The 22,615-nt window shown below is 45.5% G+C and overlaps 1 protein-coding gene across 1 annotated transcript in view; it reads left to right on the plus strand.

Annotated features, from left to right (window-relative positions):
• STARD13 (StAR-related lipid transfer (START) domain containing 13) overlaps positions 1-17,585 on the plus strand; it is a 26,606-nt gene extending 9,021 nt beyond the window's left edge. The window contains 8 exon segments of the mRNA XM_010149940.1: positions 1,731-1,890; positions 5,828-6,026; positions 9,578-9,785; positions 10,684-10,798; positions 11,590-11,811; positions 13,291-13,508; positions 16,928-17,104; positions 17,468-17,585. Coding sequence (XP_010148242.1) covers positions 1,731-1,890; positions 5,828-6,026; positions 9,578-9,785; positions 10,684-10,798; positions 11,590-11,811; positions 13,291-13,508; positions 16,928-17,104; positions 17,468-17,585 — 1,417 coding nt within the window.
• The last annotated feature ends 5,030 nt before the right edge of the window (positions 17,586-22,615 follow it).

The raw sequence follows: 22,615 nt of genomic DNA on the forward strand, positions 1-22,615 counted from the left end.
ACAGTAAGTCTTCCCCAGAATTCATTTTGTGATTCGAAAAGAAACAGCTGCCGATGATGCTTCATGTATTCAATACTGGTTTGTTTGCACTTTAAAGGAAGGGTTAGAACAGTTAGGGGACTCTTCCCTTCAGCCTAGTCCTGCGTTGGAGCTGTAACAGCTACCTGGACACTCGGGGAGCGGCGTGAAGGGCAGACGGACATGAATGCTGGCAGTGTGGCTCCTTCTGTAGCAACTGGCTCCAGGCATCTGCACGTTTAATAGTATACAAACCCTGATGGGTGATGCAGACTGAGGTATAGTGGAATGGAAATGGGCATAGATAAGAGGTTATTAGTATCTGAGAAATAATCAAAAGGATAACAGAAACTTTCCCTAATACACAGAGACGCTGAGTCCAAAAATAACACAACTTGACATTTACATTGTGATTTCCCTGTTAGAAGCGCTTCACCAAAATCCCACTGAATTCAGCTGTGAGCTAGATAAGACAAATTTGCCTTGAGAAATGGAAAAACAGATACAAGGGACTACATGTAAAGTCCACCTCACTGGCATCAACCACTCTGAAAAGTTGGAAGTCTAATCTGAGCAAGTTGGGTTGGCTGTCTGTGGTCAGTGGATAAAGACAGGCAACGCTAGAGGCAGCTCATTGTAAGGCTGAGGGTTTGGGTCACCCTCCAGAGATGCCTCACTGCACAGTGGGTACAGAGGCAGTCTGGACTGCGAACTATTCCCACATCTCTGTTAGAGAGCTAATATTCAGTAAGATGAGTCCCCAGATTGCTGTTCGCCTTTGGTGCAGCTCCATGCAGCTAGCTGACAACATCTGTACTGAAGTGAATCTCACCTTAACCAACTCCAAATAAACAGACTAGAATAGAGAAAATTCTAGATTCTGCTGTTTGTGCAGAAGTTTTCCATCCTGACACATATTTCTACAGTTTGTATAATCAGTCTCTAAGGATTTATAAGAGAGGGATTCTAAATAGCTGTAAAGTTACATGCTGTACTCCTTCAGTAGGTCATTTAATCCAAATTTCATCTCCTTCCCACACAGATGAGAAAAATCTTTGTCACATTCAGGTCATATTCATCCTTTTGTGTTTGTTTTATTTTTTAATTCCACTGCAGTCATGACTCCCATAAAGGGCATCTAGTTTGTTCTCGTTTTCGCCGTCACTTTGGGAAGAAAGCAAGCTCACCAGCTTCACTTCAGTTACTCAACTAGAATAAATCATATAACACCAGGGATGAATCCAGCATGTAGGGATTTCCCACCGTCATTATTACTGCAGATTGTTAGTCAGTACAAATATGACATCATGTAACTGGTAGTATAAAAATTATTCAGCATGTTAGAGGACTGAGTCTCCTTTTCTCTCAGATACTCTCTCCACTATGCTCTGCTGTGCCATTCCTTTGAGTCCCTAATGGATACTTTAAACCATGTTGGCTTCAGCTGGAGGACAACTGCACAGTAAAAGTTTCCTATTAGAACAGATTGTTGTGCTGTATCTTAGAACCAGAGGCTGTCTACTTATAAAAGTTATCAAGAAATCCGTCACTTATACAGGTTGTAAAGTGTCCATGGATTGTGCATTAAACATCATTTCATCATCTTTATAAAAAAGGTGGCCCCAGTTACCACTTTCTGCCAGCAGTGTTACTTAGAGGATCTGTGTAAATTCTCTGATATTTTCATGCAGCCCGTTCATGTTAATTTTCAGGTCTGTGCCAAAGTTCATGAAGAGGATGAAAGTCCCTGACTACAAGGACAAGAATGTCTTTGGTGTGCCTCTGATAGTTCATGTCCAGAGAACGGGACAGCCTCTTCCCCAGAGCATACAGCAAGCGCTACGCTACTTACGGAACAACTGTCTGGATCAGGTATAAATTTATTGCAGGGACTCGGCCGATGTTTTCTGAAAAGCTACCGTAAGCAAGGAATGGGGAAGCTTTTTGTACTTAGTACCAGGATTATTTGAAGATTATTGTATTTTATGTTGGGCCCAGATCTCAAGTGATTTGAGACTGGGTGCCAATACTAATGGTTTGCCATTTTGAGATTTGTATCCAGCTACTCTGTAGAATTCTTGTAGCTATGACAGTCCTGCTGATTTGTGTACAATAGCCTACCTCAAAGAATGACATGAGATCTGCATGTCTATTACAGTCAGAGCTCAGGGCTCCCAGCTTCTACCCATATCTGCACTACTTATGCTTGACTGTTGCCACTGAGGGTTAACTGCATTTGCCATTTCACAAAGGTACAAAAGGTTTATTTACTTAGCAAAGAAAGAAAAGTCAAAGAATAGAGAGCAAACTCAGCAAAATATTCAAAGTATTCTGTTGACAAAGTCAGATATATCCAGATAGAGTTAGGTCAGCAGGGGTTCAATGCCAAAGCCATCATGGTACATTTTCCTTTATAGTGTTCTTAGCTGCAACAAGCCAGCTGGGAGACCCTCATCTTCATTCCCGTTTTTTGATTCCCTTTAGCAGGGACATACCAATCATATTTTTACTGTGCTTCCCCTAAGGATGAGGATGTGTTTCTTTATGAACACAGGACTGGGAAAAAACCCTGGCTGATTGAATTCTACTGTTGTTCCCCTCACGTTGTATGACTTCTTCCGTAACTGCTTTTAGATAGTTGTAAGTTCAAAAGGAGCAACCAGCATTTTACTCCACAGACTTTGATGCTTTCCTAGCTCTGAGCGCACAGAAATGGTGGAAGCCGTCAGTTCTGAATCTTTCCATTTTCTGATCACCATTCTGGTTGCTGTTCAGGTTGTTTTGTTGGGTGACAGTCATCTTCCCCAAAATGGAAGTCTAAAAATTAAATGCCTACCTGTGAATCACAGCCACTTCCCTTTACAGCCAGTGGGGAGACACAGGACCTTCCTATCCTTTCTCTCTGATGTCTATAAAGAGATTCCGTAGTGGTCAGACCTTGACATCTAACTCCTGGGTGTCAAAAGTGAGGTGAGATGAGCTGGGCCCACCATACGTGGCACAGGAGTTGGGAGGAATAGCCTGTTGGGAATGTTTAAATAGAAGATGCATGGAGACAAGTAGGAGCAGTATATTCAGTAGCTAACATGCCTCATTATTGCTGTGGCAGTCTGGGTTTGCGTACTGAGCGGGGAGACCCAGTGAGGAAAAGAAGTGATGCAGCCAGCCTGGAATCAGTGATGGGATTGGAGGAGGAGACACTTGCCCGAGTATGAGGAACAGGAGATGTGGGGGGAGGGATGGGCTTGTCAGCTAAGAAGGAGAGCCACAGGAAGAAAGACAAAAGAGAGGATGGATAAATGGGGGAGAAAGTAAAAGGGAGGGTGAAGCCAAAGCTAAAGAAAAAGCTCTTGAGAGATCTGAGGCAGTCGAAAGGAGTGTCTGTGGGTCTCAGACAAATAGCTGCTCCAGGACGAGGTTTACGTGCTGGTAAGAATCAGAGCTATGTGAAGGGCCATTTCAACTCAGCCTGAGTGAAATTGGGGAAAATATTGAATAGAAAATGAAGGAGGAGAAGTATAGATCTGGACCATTTAACATGTCTTTCCACCAAAAACCTTTCTAGGCCAAAACCCTCCAGGCAATTCAGCTTCTCTGCTTTACAGTGACTTCCTTTGTTCCCATTTAATTCTAAGTCTCCTAATGCCCAGACAGAGGCCTGAGCAGCCTCCAGTCTCACTCAGCATCTTGCTTATGTGTCTCTTCTGTGCGTTGCAGAAGTCAGTCTGGAGTCCTGAACAGGCAGCAGAGTTTCTACTGCACATACTTGGTAAAGTTGAGGTTGCTGTAAATCACTGTAAGGTCTGGCTCCTGGCACTGAAATGTCTAAGATGGTATGAGGAGTCTCACTATTATTTGTAGGATATATTATTCAGTTTCAACCTGTGAAACAGAAACTACTTTGCCTTTGTCAACTGTGTCTTTATTTCTGCCATGCATCATATGGCTACTTTCAGGGCAGGTGATCCACAGCATGAGGCTAATAAAGAGTTTGGGCTGGACTAACCTTTGATAAATCACTGGATTTATAGTCCCATTTTATTTACAGAATAAGTCTGTAATATTGCAGAACAGAGCTTAAAACATATTTTTCTATCAAGTTAAGAACTGTCCTCTTGATTAATTATGATTTTTCCAAGAAAAAGGGGAATAGGACTTTGGATAAGTATCATTAAACAAAAACAGAGATTGAGAGTAGGAGAATGACATGCAGCAGGAGATTGTGCAGGTGAGATTTGATGTCTGACCTCTCAAATCAGACTTAGGTGGAATTTTTTACAAGCTCTTTGTACCAGCGAGGACACTCTGCATCAAAATCAGAGAACTGATTCTCTGCTCTCACATTTTTCTACCTCATGCCAGAATTGTATGTTTTGGATAGAGTTACCATATGTCTTTCTGCATCTTCAGCACACACCTCTGAGAGGGAAAGGGATTAAAAAAGAAGAGAAAGGGAAAACCACATGAAGAGAGACAGATGCTCTTTCTTGAATTCTCTTGCCAGAACGAAGAGCAAAGTTTCACCTGCCAACAGAAATACAGTGCACCAGGATGTACACAGGGCACACTCCTTCTCTGCTTCCCACAAATAAACTCAGCTCATGAGCGATGCTAAATTTTTCAGTAAGAAGACATAGCAGAAGAGCAGCTCACGGCCAGTCTGGTCTAGCAGTTCATCTCCACATAAATAAATACATCCCCTCAGAGCTGTGAAGTGTGTGATTTACCTAATTAGTGTCATTAATGTGTGAGTTAACAGAAGTCCTAAATACCACACAGCTGAGGTGTTCTAGGGAGAACTCTGTGCTGGCCAGAAGGGGAAGAAGGCCAAACAGCAGTATTTCCTTGCCTTTACACATTTTTGTTGGTAGACCATGCCACACAGAAAGCTGGACTGACTGCCAGTGAGACACTGGGCATGGAGGAACAGAAGCCTGTCGTTCCTGACCTGAAATATGCCTTTTTCATAGGTCTTTCTCAATATTTCACCTTTTCCCCTGCAAAACTGAAGAAAAACAGTACTAACACTTCCCAAATGAAATACTGTAAACTCACTTGGGACTAAATAATGTGGTTGAGGCTCAGGAATTCGCCCCCAGGGGAATTCCACTGGCTAGAAGGACTAAAAGGGCAGCACTGCAGTGAAGGCATCATTTGAAGAATTGCCACTTCCTCAGAAAGCAAACAGGATAAAAATGTGACACTGCACAAGTAATCCCTCTGTGGCCCCTGCTTTCGAACAAGGGGTTTCAGTGGGATTTGGGGGAACTGTTGGAAGCAGAGAGCAGGAAGGGGAAAAAATAGATTTGGTCTTGATTTTAAAGCTCTGCCAGGATGTACTGATCCTTTGCCACAGCATTTATTACTTAGCTGAGCATAATATTTTCTTGTTAGTCTTCAAAATATATACCCAAATAAACATGAGGAACCAGATTCTCAGCTGGAGTAAATCAACAGGCAGTCGCCTAAGCCAAGCAAGCCACGCTGATTTATATCAGCTGAGCATCTTGCTTAAGCTCTTCAGGCAGCAGGGAAACCACATGCACTCTGAACCCTCTCTCTAGGATGGGATGCAGGGCAGCAGCGTCATTAACTCTTGCGGTCCCATTGTGAGAGCATGCGCTTGCCTGCGAGACTGTGGGGAGTCATGCCCTTTGTGTTTGCACGTGTTTATCTTGTTCTTGCTGAGAGTAAACTGAGCATCCCAAGCTTTGGTCATGATCAAAGTCCCCATATTCGATTTTTTAAAAATATATGTAGTCTTTAACTTTTTTTTTCTAACTCGGTTCAACATGATGCCTTTTTTCAGGTGGGTCTGTTTCGAAAATCTGGAGTGAAATCCCGAATCCAGGCCCTACGTCAGATGAATGAGAGCTCCCCAGAGAATGTCAGCTATGAAGACCAGTCGGCATATGATGTGGCAGACATGGTAAAGCAATTTTTCAGGGACTTGCCGGAACCTCTCCTCACAAGTAAGCTAGGAGAGACTTTTCTACACATCTACCAATGTAAGTTTCATTATCTTTATTATTATAAACGATTATACAGTATTATACATTGTATAATAGCATATTGTAAATAATTTTGGTGTGTTAACACTGTGTGGGATTCTTTCTTCTCACCTCCAAGACTTATGAAAGAACCTCTCTCCCTTCAAAACTTTTCACTGAGAGATTTTTAGAACTGCCTAAAAGTTTCAGTGTCAAAATCCTAACAATTTTAATGGAAAGACACCATTTAAATCTTGAGAATCTTTGAAAATATCAGCCTCACCATCAGAAAGAAGCCAGAAGAACAGGCTGTCATGGACATAAAAATTGTGAAGACTCATGTTTTTGTCAGTTTTCTTTAAACTGTGGGCAGAAATCTCAAGAAAAGTGAGTCTTCTGATCATGAGACGTGGTACCTGGCCATAAGAACGTGAGCCTGTGCCGTCCGTTTCCTTGCTATGACTTTTGGTTATTTGCCTTTTAATTATAGTCAATAAAATGTATGTGCAGGCAACAAGGTGCTTTCATAAACATCTTCAGCTTCTATGTAAAAATCTCACAAAGAGAAATCCTCTGGGTATTTTAATTTTCATTTCATCACAGGCAGTCTTCAGCAAAATCTGAGACTCATGCATCACAATGATGAAAATCCCTGTAAATCAGGAAATGACTGTGTATCTCTTCTCCAGACTGAGGGAGAAATAAACAATGAGGAAAACACTGAAAAGCCAGAGGAATTAGAGTTTCTTCCTGACAACGTCCATTATGAAGGCCAGTCAGCTGGTGCCTTGGCAGATACAGAAAAGCTTACCCAGCCAGCCTAAGCCAAATAACTGGAAGCACTAAAGAGAAGTGTGTCTAGTCTTTTCACTTGCAGACGTTTCAGCTGCCAAAACAATAGAAAGCCGTTTTTAAACACTGTATAATCCCAGTGCTAAAGAATCTAAGTTACTTCCGTGCCTCCCTTACTGTAAAAATGTGTCTGTGGCACATAGTCACTAATGTGTTTAACATCACAGTGTCTGTAGCTGGTAGAGAAATGCTGTGATCCTAGTCACATGAACCAGCATCACAAACAAATTTAGTGGATTTGGTCATACATGATGTCTTGGGACAGCAGGGAGGTTGGTGCTAGCCCTGGACCATCATTTCCCCCTCTTTGCTGCTGACACGTTGCAGGTCTTGTCTGCCTACACACACATCAATGAGCTTGTTCAGAAGAGCAACAGAAATACTTGGTGCTAACGAAACGGCAATCACAGTCGTTCCCACAGTGAAGTGGCCAAGGAGAAGGTTATCCACTAGAAGGACATCTATGCATCCCTGGAAACAAACTGCCTATAAACTATTGCTTGATGCAAATTAGGAATGTCCTGTCTCGGCACAGGAGGGACTGCAAGTAAACTACCCCCTTGTCAAAGGAACAGAGATAACGACAGATCTCGGTGTCATTGGTGGTTTTAGTTCTGTAGCTGTCCCCATCTCCGAGCTAGGAGAGTCACAACAGCCACAAGGCTGAATGGTGAAACGTTCTTACCAGCCAACAAAAAGATGCTGTAAAAAGGGACACTGGCTGACTCTGTAACCCTACATGGAACTGCAGTGAGAATGCTGAAAAATTATTTACAGTGATCGGAGGGAGAGGGACAATGTTCTAGGAAAGATTTTCTTGAACTGTGCCAATACTTGAAAGGATTTCAGTAAGACTTGAGGATGGATCTGTTTAAACCAACATGGGAACAAGAGAAGATGGGCTCTGTAGACACTGGAGACAAACGTTGAGATTTAGAATGAGTAGCAGTGGTTTTTCTTCCATGTAACCACCAACAAATATATTTCTCTGTTTTAGACTGTACTGACAAAACTCCTTTCACAGAAAGAAAAATGTTGCAAATTGCTGGGATACCAATTGTATTTCATAATGTCTGCAATTAAATAAATCTGTTGCTGGGAGTTTTTCTTCCCCTTCATCCTGTTTAACAACTTAGTAATGTGAAGTTAGGAAGGATTTTTCCTTATTATTATATTGGCAAGGGATTTCTCATTTTCTGGGACTCACTGAAGATCTTTTTCATATATCCAAGACCTTTTTCCTATATCCAGAATGGCCTAGTTTACTGCAACACAGAGGATTGGGGATCATTAGTCTAGTCTATAGTAGTCTATAGCAGTGATTAAACTTTCTCCATTTCCCTAAAACTCTCACTTTCCTAATGTTTACCTATGACTTGAAGGGTGGGCCAGTCATCTTCTCCATGCATCAGACCTAGGAGTGTAACAGTACAGGTGAGGGAGTAACAGGAGGCTGTGTGGGGAGAAAAGACACCTTGTATGGACTTAGTAAAGGCTCCTCTGGCTTTTCAAAGTCCTGGCCTTGCCACTCGTAGAAAATTGGAAGCATTTGTTGGACTGTGTTCAGTTTGTCATTCGTGTCTGAAAGCTTTTAAAATGAAGTGCTTGTACAAGGCTAACAGGCGCAGCTTAAAAGCTGACTGTTCCCTCTACTGCAAATCTGCTTTTGTTCTTCCTGCGTTCGATTATATAGAGCGTATGTAATACCCAGAGGAGGGCTCCAAATCCAAACTGAGGAGACTTAGGGTAGTTTTAGAAATGAATCTGTCTGAGGAGGTATGTAAGCATATCCATCACCACTCTCATTAAACTCTATTACGGTTTGGGACACAAGTGTTAAGAATTTTCCCCAAGCTTCTCGAAGACTTTTTGAACTGTCTTCTCAGGGGACAAAAGAAACCTGAAAAATACCATTTAAAGATAGAAGTACTGATTACTACTACCCCTTCGTAAGCTTTAAATGAAGTTTGGTCGCTTTCTTGGTGAACAGCCTTTTAAAGGACCACAGGAACATTATACACCAGGCGAGCTGTGCTTAATGGAGAAGCATATCATAGAGTGGTTTGAGTTGGAAAGGACCTTAAAGACCATCTAGTTCCAACCCCCCTGCCATGGGCAGGGACACCTTGAACATTTCCATGGATGGGGCATCCACAGCTTCTCTGGGCAACCTGTGCCAGGGCCTCACCACCCTCTCTGGGAAGAATTTCTTCCTGATATCTAATCTAAACCTCCCCACTTTCAATTTAAACCCGTTACCCCTTGTCCTGTCACTACAGGCCCTTGTAAAAAGTCCCCCCCAGCTTCCTTGTAGCCCCTCCAGGTACTGGAAGGTGCTATAAGGTCTCCCCGGAGCCTTCTCTTCTCCAGGCTGAACAAGCCCAACTCTCTCAGCCTGTCCCCATAGCAGAGGTGCTCCAGCCCTCTGAGCATCTTCGTGGCCTCCTCTGGACTCGCTCCAACCAGTCTATATCCTTCTGATGTTGAGGGCTCCACAGCTGGATACAGTACTCCAGGTGGGGTCTCACAAGAGCAGAGTAGAGGGGGAGAAGATGTACCCCAGCCCTCCAACAACCAGCTGTTCTTTGCCCCTTCATCCCCGCTCATCTGCCTGTTCAGAAAGCCATTCGCAGAGTGTGAACACCTGTGCTAACTTTGTTCCTGGCTCCTTAATCTGACCTCACATTTCACCCCCCCGCACATTCTCTTTTCCTCAGACGTCCCCAAGGAGCAGCGGCTGCAGGCGGTGCAGGCAGCCATCATGCTGATGTCTGATGAGAACAGGGAGGTCTTGCAGACTCTGCTGTGCTTCCTGAGCGACGTCACCTCCGTGGAGGAGAATCAGATGACTCCTATGAACATCGCTGTTTGTCTGGCCCCTTCCCTCTTCCATCTCAATATAGTGAAGAAAGAAAGCTCACCAAGGTGGGTTTCTTCTCAGCGCTATAGATGTTCACGTCCTTAACACAAAAGGATGCTTTTTTGACGTTTCTAAAGGTATGCAGGATAAAATTTTCCAAAGCATCTGCTTTCCAGCACGTTACGCAGGGCATGGCTTGGGTGAGAGGGGAGAGCCCATGCAGCAGAGCCAGAAGCACCCTCGCACATGCACAGAAGGTTTCTCACAAGCCCCGCAGGCACTTCTGGCTGCCTGTTCTGAATGTGCCCGCTTTCCATGCGAAGTTTCAGTGGAGCGCTAGTGAGTTCTGTGTAAGTCATGTTGGCTTCTGTGAAGGGAAAGGGCCTGGTTTTGCTCTGGTTCCAGTCAAAGGCTGACCATGTTTTAAAGGATTTTAGTATGTCGATTTTCAGTGAGTGGTTTCTTACTCTGTGTTTTCTGGCTACATTCTGCCACTTGGGAAACCGAGTTTGTTTCAGGCCACATTAAGATGGTAAGGGTAGACTAAACAGGGCATGGACCCCGCTGAACATTAGTAGTCCCAACTTTTATGTCCCTCCAGTCTTTCCCCCAGTCTGGTTCAGGATACACGGAGATTCTTGGGTATGTACATTCACAACCAGCAAGTGCTTTAAGCAGCAAGAGCGTAAACCACCATACATCGCATCTTCTAGAAGTCCGTTTCAAAATATACAGCACTTACACATGCCCTTCATTCTCTCCTCCTCTTACCTTTGGCTCAACAATATTCTATGTAAACATCTTTCTTCTAAAAAAGGCCCATCCGTCTGAGCAATCTTTGTGATAAATTAAAAAACTGAAGAGAGGCTTTTCTCTCTGGTGTTCTGAACATCCTGCTGCTGTTTGCTTTCATATTAAAAAAGATTCAGCTCTTTTTACCTGAGACACTGCATTCAATTACAGAGTAATACAGAAAAAGTATGCAACAGGGAAGCCAGATCAGAAGGACCTCAGTGAAAACCTGGCAGCTACTCAGGGACTTGCTCACATGATAATGGAATGCAACAAACTTTTTGAGGTGAGTGAGAGACTCAAACGGCATTATTCATGGCCAGATAATGCAGCATCCTTTGAAGTATTTATGTTTATGCTTACATTTTCTGTCTTGTATTAGCTCAGAGATTGATGGTGCCTCACTTATTTGTAAACTTGCTCCATCTAAAGTTTATTTTTCTCTTTTCTTTATGACTGTTCCCTTCCAGCATTCAAAGATCGAACCATTAAAAATGCAGGGTACTTACTCTGTGGCAGTTGTCAACCCAGATGACTGGATTTGGAAATTTTAGTCTAATTAAAATCAAAATCTGCTGTCTTAACATTTCATTTTATTATAACTCTTTTAAACAGCTCAATTAAAACGTATTCATCTCAAAAAGAAGAGCTGATAGACTTTATTTCAGCATGTTGTACAAAAAAGTTAAAATCACATGGGAAGATGCAGTCATCCCTGCAGCTACTTTCATTGTGGGTGGAGGAGAGATAACACTCCTATCTCCCTTCCCTTGAGGGGAGCACAAGGCAACATGTCGGGGGGTAGAGGAGTAGCACAGGTGTATTGACATACAGTTGAGCAGTCGAATACGGTTCTGCACGAGCAGTGCTATTCTGAGCCACGGACTGTTTTGTTACACTACTTTGATTTCTCATCTTGCATAATAAGCAAAGTCAGAAATAGCATCCATTTTACAGATCGTGGGCTAACTGCAATTGGATGCCAAATGGTCCATCAGCCTAGAAACACATTCCCTGAAGGAAAAGTTCTCAGCAGGAGGTTTTCCCTGTGTGTTTTCCCTCCCTTCTGTGGCACAGGTCCCACACGAGATGGTCACCCAGTCCCGAAACTCCTATGTCGATGCAGAAGTGCATTCTCCCACTCTGGACGAGCTCGGGAAACAAGTGGATGAGGAAGGAGGGAACTGTCATATGTACCTGGAAAGTCTCATGCAGAATCTCCAGAAAGAAGCAAAAGAGAAATTCAAAGGATGGGTCACGTGTTCCAGTACAGAGAACACAGAACTTGCTTACAAAAAGGTAATCTGGGAAGACGTGGAAGAAGCAGTGAAGAAACCAAAGCAGAATACAGCCTAGTAAACCTTGATTTTCAGGGTCCCTGCAGGGCTGGTGGAAGTGCAATGGCAAAACAGAGCTCTGCAAACCAGCAGCAGCTAGTGAGGGGAGAGGATGGGTTAGGGGTGAGTGACACTAATTACCTAGGGGAAGGGCACTGGGAGGAGTGTGGGATCTGGATGCACTGGTAGGAGTGTGGGATCTAGATGCTGAGGGGGCAGGAAGCAGCATTACCCCTATTTGGGAAAGTGCAACCCCTCTGTTAGGGCAAAGAAATCACAGTTACTCTGGTTTGTTGCCAACTTATGTGAGTGACCTCTCCAGGGAGGGACTGCAGGAGGCTGGGGAAGGAGTAACAGGGCTCAGGTGGGAGTAGGTTGTGGGAGAGGGGGAGGGAGTGAACTGGGAGGTCTGGGTTAAGGGGTGTGTGAGACTACAGAGGCGATTGGGGGCCCCTGGGGCTCTAGGGCAGGGGGACTGGGGAACTGAGAGCATTGGGGAGAAGGAATTATAACAACATAAAATAATTTAAGGTGGGAGGGGTAGGAGGTGGGTTTCTGGGGACACAATCCTGCGTCTGTGGGAGGTGCTGGAGGTGTCTGGAGCACTAGCATTGGTATGTGAGGATGCTAGGGTAGAGAGGGGTTAGAAAAGCAGGGCTTGCAAGATCCAGTTCTTACAGTTAACTTGTTTGCTGCCTGAAATATGACCCCTAAAACCATGCAGAAAAGCAGTACGTGTGTAATTTAGGATATTCATCTTGTGCATAGCCCAGCACTTTCCGCTCCCCTTACTGCATGCTGTGGAGGTGAAATGAGTAACAGGAGCTGTAAGCTAGGAAGTGTTAGCAAGCAGTTTGTGTGTTCCTTCTTTGAAAGGCATATTCCAGTGCCTCCCTTGCAGCTATTTTGAGGAGCAAACGTCTGTGTACCCAACACATAACTGAATCGAGGTATGTTCTGCTCTCCCACCAGTTAGCCAGGAGGGTTTACGGACCCTCGGTCTCAGCCGGTGCATCAGATTGCCCGAGATGGTAGCATTATTTCAGCCCAGGGATTCAGTCTCTCCTTGCGTCCGTTGTTCCTTCTGCACACACGTATTCTCTGTTATACTTAGAATGCTTGGAGTTGAAAAAGTGTCTGTCGCACCAGAAATAACACAGCAACTCCACTGGTACCTCTTCCACTGGAAGAGGTCCAGATACAGTCTGGTGTGAGAACAGAAGTAACGAATCACTTCAGTTACCCATCCAGGACTAGCATGCATAGTTTTCACATAGAACAGGGCAGCAGCAACAGCAATAATAGTAAAGATTAGCAGGGAAATAGGCATGCTCTTAAGCTAAAGACAGGTACCCATATCAAGATTTTGTCCTCAGTTATCCTTGGCTGAACATAGGTATATAAATCATGGGGGTTTTTGTTCTTCATTGCTTTACTCCAGGTTGGGGATGGGAACCCCTTAAGGCTTTGGAAAGCTTCGGTGGAAGTTGAAGCTCCCCCATCAGTTGTCCTGAACCGAGTGCTGAGAGAACGTCACCTCTGGGATGAGGATTTCTTGCAGTGGAAGGTGGTTGAGAGCCTGGACAAGCAGACTGAAGTTTACCAGTATGTTTTGAACAGCATGGCCCCTCATCCCGTCCGAGACTTTGTCGTTCTAAGGTGAGCTAAGGGCAGTTCTCCAGTATCATAGAATGGTTTGGGTTGGAAGGGACCTTAAAGACCACCTAGTTCCAATCCCCCTGCCATGGGCAGGGACACCTTCCACTAGACCAGGTTGCTCAGAGCCTCATCCAGCCTGGCCTTGAGCACTGATCTGGCCTTATCTCAGCCTTTGCATCTGTGCAATTGTGCTACGAGAACTCTACTTCTGGGCAGCAGTGCTGACTCCTCAAACTGAATTAAAATTGTACACCTAGAGCGTGCTGACCTTTTCTCTGATGCAATTTGAGCAGCACATACTCCTGAGGCCACAAATATCATCTCTTCCATAGAACAGATGTCTGATAATAGCTGCTGTTCTCTCTTAGCTTTGTTTGTTGTCAAAACAGTGCAAATAGAACCCAAGTGGTTTTTACACTGCTCTTGCTGTTCTCTGGGGAACGTTTGATGTTTAAGAGCCAAATGTTTAGTGGAGAAGATAGCGATGCTTTTAAGCTAAGGTTGTTATACGGTGCCTATATAAGTTGTTATTTTAGATTTGCAGTTGGCGTCTTTGTAGGCCGAGAAATGCTAACCCATAAAAATCCTACTGTGGAAATGAACCGAAAGAGGCAGTAGATATGTATTCTGACTGTCTTGCAGGGGATGACAGCTCTCAAATAAATGTATAGCTCTGTATCAATATTCCAAATTCAATCCCAGTTTTGCTATTGTCTATCTGTGCCTGTACAGAACAGACAAAAAATACTCCTCTCATGTACCTTCTGCCTTTGAAATCCTGGCCCTTTGCTTTTTGGGAGCCATTGTGGAGCTGCTGACATATTTCACTTACAGGGTTGGTCTTACTGTTATTTATTTCAGGATGATTTTGTGAATTTCTCTTCTTGGTCGCTGCTTTCTTTGATTGAAATGATGTGCCAGAGAAATACTAAGCAGTTTTGACAAAGAAAATAGTCCAGTGAGTCAGAATTGTGTTAGAGAGAACAAAGACTGAAGGAAAAAGATGAGCCTAATAAAATATAATACTACACCCCCTTTTATGAACTTCAGCATTCTCTTTGAGACTGATAACATGCAGATATTGTCAGTATAAGGGAAAAATTATCAGAACTCCTGGGGAAGATTAAAACCAATATTTTCTGTAAGTTCTTTATAATGTAAAAGCACCAGTTCTCCCATTACTGTTTCCTCTGCCTTCCCAGAGTGTACTGGGCTAAATTAATTTTTAAATTAAATTATTTATTTTAAAAATAATTTCATAAATAATTTTCTTACACAATATTATTGACTGAAATGAGTGATAAATCTGGCCTTCCACATAGCACCAAGGAGATTGTCTGGGAGCAGCAGGGAGGTTTTGACGACCGTAATTCTGTCCTCTTATTTGCCACTTAGTTCACTATTAGGTTTCATGGTGGTTTATGTTCTTTAAAGACCTGCTGTGCAGACACATCAGTTAAAGAAAAATCTTGCCATCGAATTCTCATTCTTTTCACTAACCCAGGCAGAGTGACCCCCAAGGACTGAAATACATATCGCAAAACTGAATCCTGGTGGGTTTTAAAGGGCTGAAAACAGCCCTCAGGCAGATCTGTCAGATTCTGTGGTTTATCTCTTCTGATTTATATTGTTAGGTCTAGAGCAAGGTTAGCCAGCGATATCGCACTCAGTCTGATACCTTACGATTGGTGGGAAGTGGAATTACAATTCACCTCTGGGGACATGAATAAATATATTTTACCAGATGGCAATTTTCTCCTTCCCAATTAAACTTTTGGCTGTAAAAGGATAAACTTAGTTGTTCTTTTTTTTCCAATTTGACAGTCCTAACAAGGGGATTGGGCTCCCTTGCGAAGACTCTAATGGTAAGAGGATAGTGGTGATGTTTCATATGCCTGGGGTCTGACGCAGCTCTCAGCAGCCCTGCACAGACATTGCTCTTCATTGAGGATTCCCCAAATGTTTCATGTTCATAAGGTATCACAGCATCTCTGCAAGTTAGGTGCCGTGCTTGTTTTCACTACTGTAAGGTATCTGGAGAATTACAAAAACCAACCTAAAGCTGTGTAACTGGGAATAGGAATCATAAGTTGTCTGCAGTCTCCGGAAAATGTAGTTTTCCACCCCACAAACAGCCCAAGTGAGTGCCGTGCCGTTAGCAGAATGATACGGACACGTCTAAGCCCTGCGCGGGCGTTTGCAGGAGATGGCTCAGCATCTCGCAGTACATCTGAGGTGGGATTTCCTACTCTCCGTGTGCTGCAGCAGCCAAGGTAGCTCATCATTTCTGTTAATTTAAAACCTTCTGAAGCCGATATCTTCCTGCAGTGTCTTGAGTAACAGTTCAATTTAATTCAAGAAAAATGCAGACTGTTGAAATTATCTGCTGAAGTCCAAACATCAGCAGTCCTTGAAAGCAGCTTACCTGCTAAAACATGACACTTCCCAAGGCAGCCTAATCCCTGCCTCGGACAGTCCACGGCGAGATGATGCACATCACACAGCACAGTGGGTATTTCTTCCTGCAGCGTAGGAAAGAGCGTGGGCCTATCATGTGAGATTCAAGGCAGGTGAGAAGGATGTGAGAATGCTTACAAAACAAGAAAAAGAAAAGTTAAATATTGAGGTTTAGGTCTCCTGAACTCGGTGGAAAATTTCTACAGCATGTAAGAGAGGCTAGAAACTTGGGAGAGAGGGAGAAATGAAAGGACATCTTGTTTTTAATTCAGTGCACTTGAAACATGTCCTGGGGGTTTCGGAAGTCAGTGTGGGTAGCAGTGAGGATTTCTGCTGTGCTGAGCTGTATTTGTTGTCCTCTAAGTCTGCATGGGTGCAGTGCAACACTTCAGCCTTTGCTGGATGGCTTATGTCACTTTACCTTTTTTCCAAAGCTTGTCTGTCTGCCAAAGTCTGTATCGTGCCCTGTAACACATAATGGTTACAGAATGCTCAGGTGGAGAAGCAGAACTCCACCTGGAGCCTGCAGCAACCTCATGGTCAGACTCCCAGCTGGGGAACACGAAATTCCTCTGATGATGCTCGCCCTATCTAGTGGGTAGATTTAGGTTGGAACCTTCCTGGAGAGGGTGGTGAGGCACTGGAACAGGTTGCCCAGGGAAGCTGTGGATGCCCCATCCCTGGAAGTGTTCAAGGCCGGGCTGGATGAGGCTTTGAGCAACCTGGTCTAGTGGAAGGTGTCCCTGCCCATGGCAGGGGGGTTGCAACTGGATGGTCTTTAAGGTCCCTTCCAGCCCAAACCACTCTGTGATTCTGTGACTCCCAGGACAGTCCAGTGGCATTGCAGGCAACAACGAGCACAGGCAGACAAGCAGACTGAAACTTCAATTCTGGTTCTTACTCGTGTGTGTGCCCAAAAGTTTCATTACTGAAGCGATTCCATCTTGAATGTGTTGCTGCAGGACATGGAGGACGGATCTGCCGAAGGGGATGTGCATGCTGGTTGCCATCTCTGTGGAGCACGAAGAGGCTCCTCTTATGGGAGCCGTGCGAGCCATCGTGATGGACTCCCAGTACTTGATAGAGCCATGTGGCTCAGGAAAAGCCAGGCTGACCCACATCTGCCGGGTTGACCTGAAGTAAGTACCCACCTGCATAAAGCAGATGTCTGGTCAGCAAAGTAAAAGCCTCCAGCCCAGGGAGGTGTGGGGAACAGAGAATGTGCCCAACATAGCTTTGGGGTCTTCCTGCAGTCTTTTCTGTCCACCAAGCTCATTTCTCTGCTCAGCATCTACTGCTGTTACGATGTGATCACAGAACTAAAATCTGCTTATTTGGTGACTGCAAGGGGGAACTTCAGAGCACGCTGGCGATGACAAGTATTTGAAGTCCCCACCACCACTGTGGGCAGCGGGGAGCAGGAAGCACCGCAAGCCCCTTCCCTGCGAGGCACATTTCTTGAGTATTTCAGTTTCTCAATAATTCTTTTTCTATTTCTTCAGAGGACATTCCCCAGAGTGGTACAACAAAGGCTTTGGACATCTGTGTGCAGCAGAAGTTGCCAGGATCCGAAACTCATTTCAGCCTCTGATTGCTGAGGGACCAGAAACAAAAATCTGAGGAAGCGTTCCTGGGAGCGCGTGAGCGTACATCGGGGTCTGGCAGGGAGCAGGAAGGCGGAAAGCAAAGAGCTTATTTAAGCTGCAGAACTCTGACCAGACCTGGGTCTGTACAAAAGTGAAACATGAATCTTATAGGAAAGTGCTTATATTCTGGAGACTTCACCTCTCCCCCCCTGTCCCCTGTCACATCCCTTCTGTATTAATTTCAGTTATTGAAGTAAACATTTCTTCAGAGAACTTTTATCATTATTACTTTAAAATCCGACTGTTGCTATTACTTGTGTGTTACAGAATTCTGGTATTTAAAGGCTTCTAAGAAGCATATTTTAATTGTAAATAAGTTATGTACAGTATGTATATACCTATATTATATCTATCTATATATATGTATATGTATAAATTAATTATTTTGTATATAACTCCGTGCAAATCACTTGCATCAGTCAGACCTGGAATGAAGCCGTCACTTGTTTCTTCGTGTGTCACTGCTACATAAGCTGTGTCTGCTGTATCCCAGAGCTGCCGGGCATGATCCGTGTGAGAACGGAAACGCCCGTTCTCAGATAGGTTGCGTGTTTGTGTGTGCTGTGAGCAGGTACCTAAAAACAGATGTAGGAAGACTTAAAGGAACGAAGGAGGAGGGAGGCTCCTGTACGTTTGAAAATAATGAGGAATGGATCAGTTTCACCAAATAAAATACATGGGAATGTTAACTGAGGGAGATGTTTTGAAGGCCATTTATATTCCGCTGCAGAAAGTCTGTGGACAAGGTGTTGAGAAGTTACCTACTGCCGTAATTAATGGTATATCTGCTGCTAGAGAGCCCCAGTCCGTGCAGCGTTCACTGCTCGCTCTTGGAGAGTACAAGGTAACGCTGTGTGTACTGAGCTGTCTGCAATCAGACCGGCAAGTTTTTAAGCTGTAAATCACTTTTTTGTTAGCATTTTGTCTAGGTTCTGAGTAGGTGTTTCTGTGTTGCTCTTCCCTTCTCCCGCAGAGACGGCTAATACCATGTTAAGGAACTCCAAAGCAGGTTTTCCACAACCAGTGGACACAAAGGCATGCAGATGAACACCATGCCTTTTAATCTTCTCACTATACAAATAACAAAACCTTTTTTTAAGCTTTTAAACACATCTTGGAGATGTAAAAGACTAAATGCAGACTGTGCTTGGGAAGATTGCTTTTATAGCAACGGCAAGCATTTGCATATTGTATTGCACCGATCTGCATGATCCTGCCTCCGTAGGCACCGGTGGGAGCAGGATTAGACCCTGACTATGAGGAGCAGGAGACATTTAAGTCTATTATAACATTTCCTTTTCAGGGACCTGTTACTTTGCTAATGGAAGAATGCTTTAAAAGTGATGATAATAATAATTTGTCGACGTTACCTTCGAGGCAGGGTTCCATTTTGTTTTTAACTAACCTAAGACCAAAAATCTATGGTTATACGTCTATGATTCAGTAAGAATGTGCAAGCCTGTTAATACTCTTCTTCATTAATTGCATTTGTTCACTTTGACTTTATTTATTGCTGCATAAACCAGCTGAGTCATTCATAGCCAGTGTTTTAGCTCGGTCCTGCCAACCACATCCGCTAAGATCAGGCATGGGGTCAGTTAAGCAGGATACATTTCTTACACAGAGCTGCAGGGGAGATGGAGAAGTCTTTGTCCATGCAGTGGCACTGCCCGTGCTTTGAATCGGCCCCGGGTATGGGGGCTGTGGGGTGGACCGCGTGCTGTCCCAGATTGCTGCTAGAGCACGGTCCCACGGGCCGTTGCGCGTGGAAGGGCTGTGCTGGTGGGGGACAGCCCTGCAAACGGAGGGCGAGCCGGGGCGAGCTCGGTGTGGACAGAGTGACCCAGCACGGTCATGCCATGGGGTGACAGGACCCCAAAAAAGCCCCTCTTGTCTTCCCTTCGCTGTCTCACGCACATGTTGCTGTGCAGATCCCAGGATGGGGAATGTTGGCTGCCCGTGAGCTCCTGCCCTGGGTTCGTGGCCAACAATAGTTGCAGAGTACAGCTACTGCATGGGTTTAAGTCTTAAAGACAGGGGAGCGCTTGCACCCTTACGTGGCCACGTGGTGTTGGCAATTACTTGCCAGCCCCAGGGAACCACTGCTGCCCACATCCAGCCTTCCCTGGGGCTTGGGAGCTGGTGGGGCAAGGCCAGTCCCCCGGTTCCAGCGGGACTGCCACCCCAGAAGGTGGCAACTCCTCCCAAAACCTCGGTAGCCACGGCAGCAGGGCTCGCGTTGCTCCAAAACATAAGCAGTTAGAGCTACGTTAGTTTGCATAAACGAATGCAATAGTGCCGCAGTATTAACGGACACACAACTTCCAGCCCTGGGAATGGCAATTGTCTGGCAGTCAGTAATTCCTTAAGGAATTGAAGGGAAAACCTGAACAGTGGTTTTATCTTGTTTGACAAGTCGTTGCTCAGGTGGAAGGGGCTGTGTACCACCTGCCACCGTTAGCGGGGTAGGGTTGTCCCCCTGCCCTTGCAGAAGCCCTGCCGTGTGCTCCCGGCATCTCTAAGCCAATGAAACAAGGTTTCTCAAAGAGCATGTTACGCCGTGTCTACCATTCAGCTACCGCAGTATTCTGTATCGTTACGTTGCCATTGAGAATACATTATGGTAATTGCATTTTTAAATGTTATACTCATATCAATACCTCATATTTTTACCTCATCTGTTGGTATCAGTCATTAGTTGTAAATAAATAATTGCAGAGTTGAATAAATTTGCATACACTAAAGAATCACGTTTCCTTTGTGCGCTCATTTCGTACATTGGCACGAAAAAACACGGTAAGTTTAAGCCCTTCCTTTCTTTATTACAGCCTCCTGTACGCTAAGCTGTTCTGATAGGGGACCTCAGTAACGATGTCAGGCTCTAAGTGATATTGTCGTCCATTATACTGACCCTGGAGTGTCCTTACGTATACAAGAGCTTCGTGGCAAAGACTTAGGTTTTCCAAAGAAGCCATTAAGCTGGGGTGGCTGGTTTAAGAACGGTCAACTCAAGTCCTCAGCAGTGTTTGGCCCCTGACTCCCACTGACTGTGTGTTTCTCCGTCTGTGTTCTTGTCTGTGATCGAAGTCTGGGTACGTGTGTGCCTGTGGAGCTGGGATGCTGAGCCTTGGGTCCACGTTGTCAGAGTTCAGCCATCTCAAATCCATCAAGCTGCTGCAAAAGAGAAAGAGATGGAACAGCAGGATAGCGATTCCTGTGGTTTGTCTTACACATATCTACAGATGGAATAAATTCCCTTCTGATGGGCCTATATCTCTCCAACTCTCTCATGTTATCAAAAGCAGCAGAGTCTTGGAAATCAGGATACTGAGCAGGGAGTCAGCTATGAGAGACCACCCAGAAGGGAATAAGCCTTTATGTCCCACCATTCAGGGAAAACTCAGTATTAAACTCTGGACTGAAAGCGGTTTTCTCCAGTTGTCTGCCACAGTCAGCTGTGTAAATCCATCTTGCAAAAGAAAAAAAGGATGCAATGCACTCTGATTCCCATCTCTCCCTTCTACTCAGCTGCAGTGATGTCAGTGCAAGCAGCACCGATGTTGTGACTCCTGGCGCGCACACAAGCTTTGTAAAGCTGCAGACTTGGGCATCGCCCCTCTTGCAGCGCCTGCAGCAGCCGGCAGCAAGCCTCCCCCCATGGGGGTGCTCGGCAGAACCGGTGCGAGCCTCGGGCGGCCGCGGCACACCCAAGAAGTGTCAGGTAGTCCGATGAGAGCACAGTCTGAACGTACCGGAATGACTGTGGGATGCAAATGTTGGGAGAAATATCCAGGAGACTGCTGGAGCCTGCAGATGGAATAGAGGATGAAAACTGATAGTGCTGCTCCAGCTCAGTGGTGACATGGAAGAGTGGGGAGGGAGCACAGACCTTACCGGGCAGAAAGCAGCGCTTAAAGGGGAGGACCCACTCATCATCATCCCTTGGGGGTTTAGCATGGCCGTACCGTGCTCTCCTTGCCAGATGTGCGTCAGTCACAGCTGCACAAGGGCTTCATGTGGATGAGTGCTGGGCCAGGCAGTTGGCCCTGGCACATCATGGTATGCCAGGACCGGGCACACGCGGCATCAAACCCCAGATTCAGAACAAGGTGGGTGTTTGGGCTTTGCTAAAATGTGCAGTTCAAATTGTGACCTCCCCGACATCGTGGGTATCTGATGCAGACACCCAACTTTTCCCCCCAGAGCAGCAATGGGGGCAGGGCAGACCCCACCCGTGTGACTGCTGACTGCCCCGCTTCAGCGTGCAAGACGCAGCTCAGCCAGCACACGGGTGCGTGGGGCGCGAGGGCTCACCGGCAGCGGGGCAGGGTCTGGGTTAACGAGTAAGCGGCAGGGAAAATATTGCAACACCGCGGGCAGTTATTTGCCTGTCTTTTATAGGCTTACGCAGGGGAGGTCTCACACGCTCCCAGGTACATTTCCTAATCCACAGCAGGACCTCGGCACCACGGAATTTACACCTCCCAGGAGGGTTAGCATGGCTTGCAGAAAAAGCCACCTGAGCACTTCTTCTGCCCCTTTAACTCTGGAAACTGGCATCTCAATCCCGCTACCTTACTCCTGACCTCCCACAGGCAGCTGTTTTCCACTGCTCTCTGCCACAAAGCCCGGCTCAAGCCCAACTTCCTCATCCGCAGGCTGGGCTCCCCGCTCGCCCAGCCCAGGCTGCACGGGGGGCACAGCCTCCAGGGCAGGGGGACGGTGGCCAAGCGGTCAATGGTCCCGGCTGCAGCGGCGGGGAGGAGGTCAGGCACTGCCGGCCTGCCAGGGCTGGAGTCTGCCAGCGCCCCCACACTAGGGACAGAACCCCGGGTGATGACACAGAGCCTCTCTGCTTCCCTCTGAGCAGGAGGAGGCAGGAAAATAACCAAGAGCCTGTACCAGGTGCCCCATCGCCATGACAAGCTGGGGCTTTCAATCCCCTCCCGGGGCGTGTGCGTGTCTAGCGAGACGGGGAGGCTAAAGGCAGCGGTGGGTCGGACG

Source organism: Eurypyga helias, unplaced genomic scaffold (genome assembly GCF_000690775.1).
Source record: "Eurypyga helias isolate BGI_N326 unplaced genomic scaffold, ASM69077v1 scaffold30024, whole genome shotgun sequence".
In the NCBI taxonomy this organism is placed as follows: domain Eukaryota; kingdom Metazoa; phylum Chordata; class Aves; order Eurypygiformes; family Eurypygidae; genus Eurypyga; species Eurypyga helias.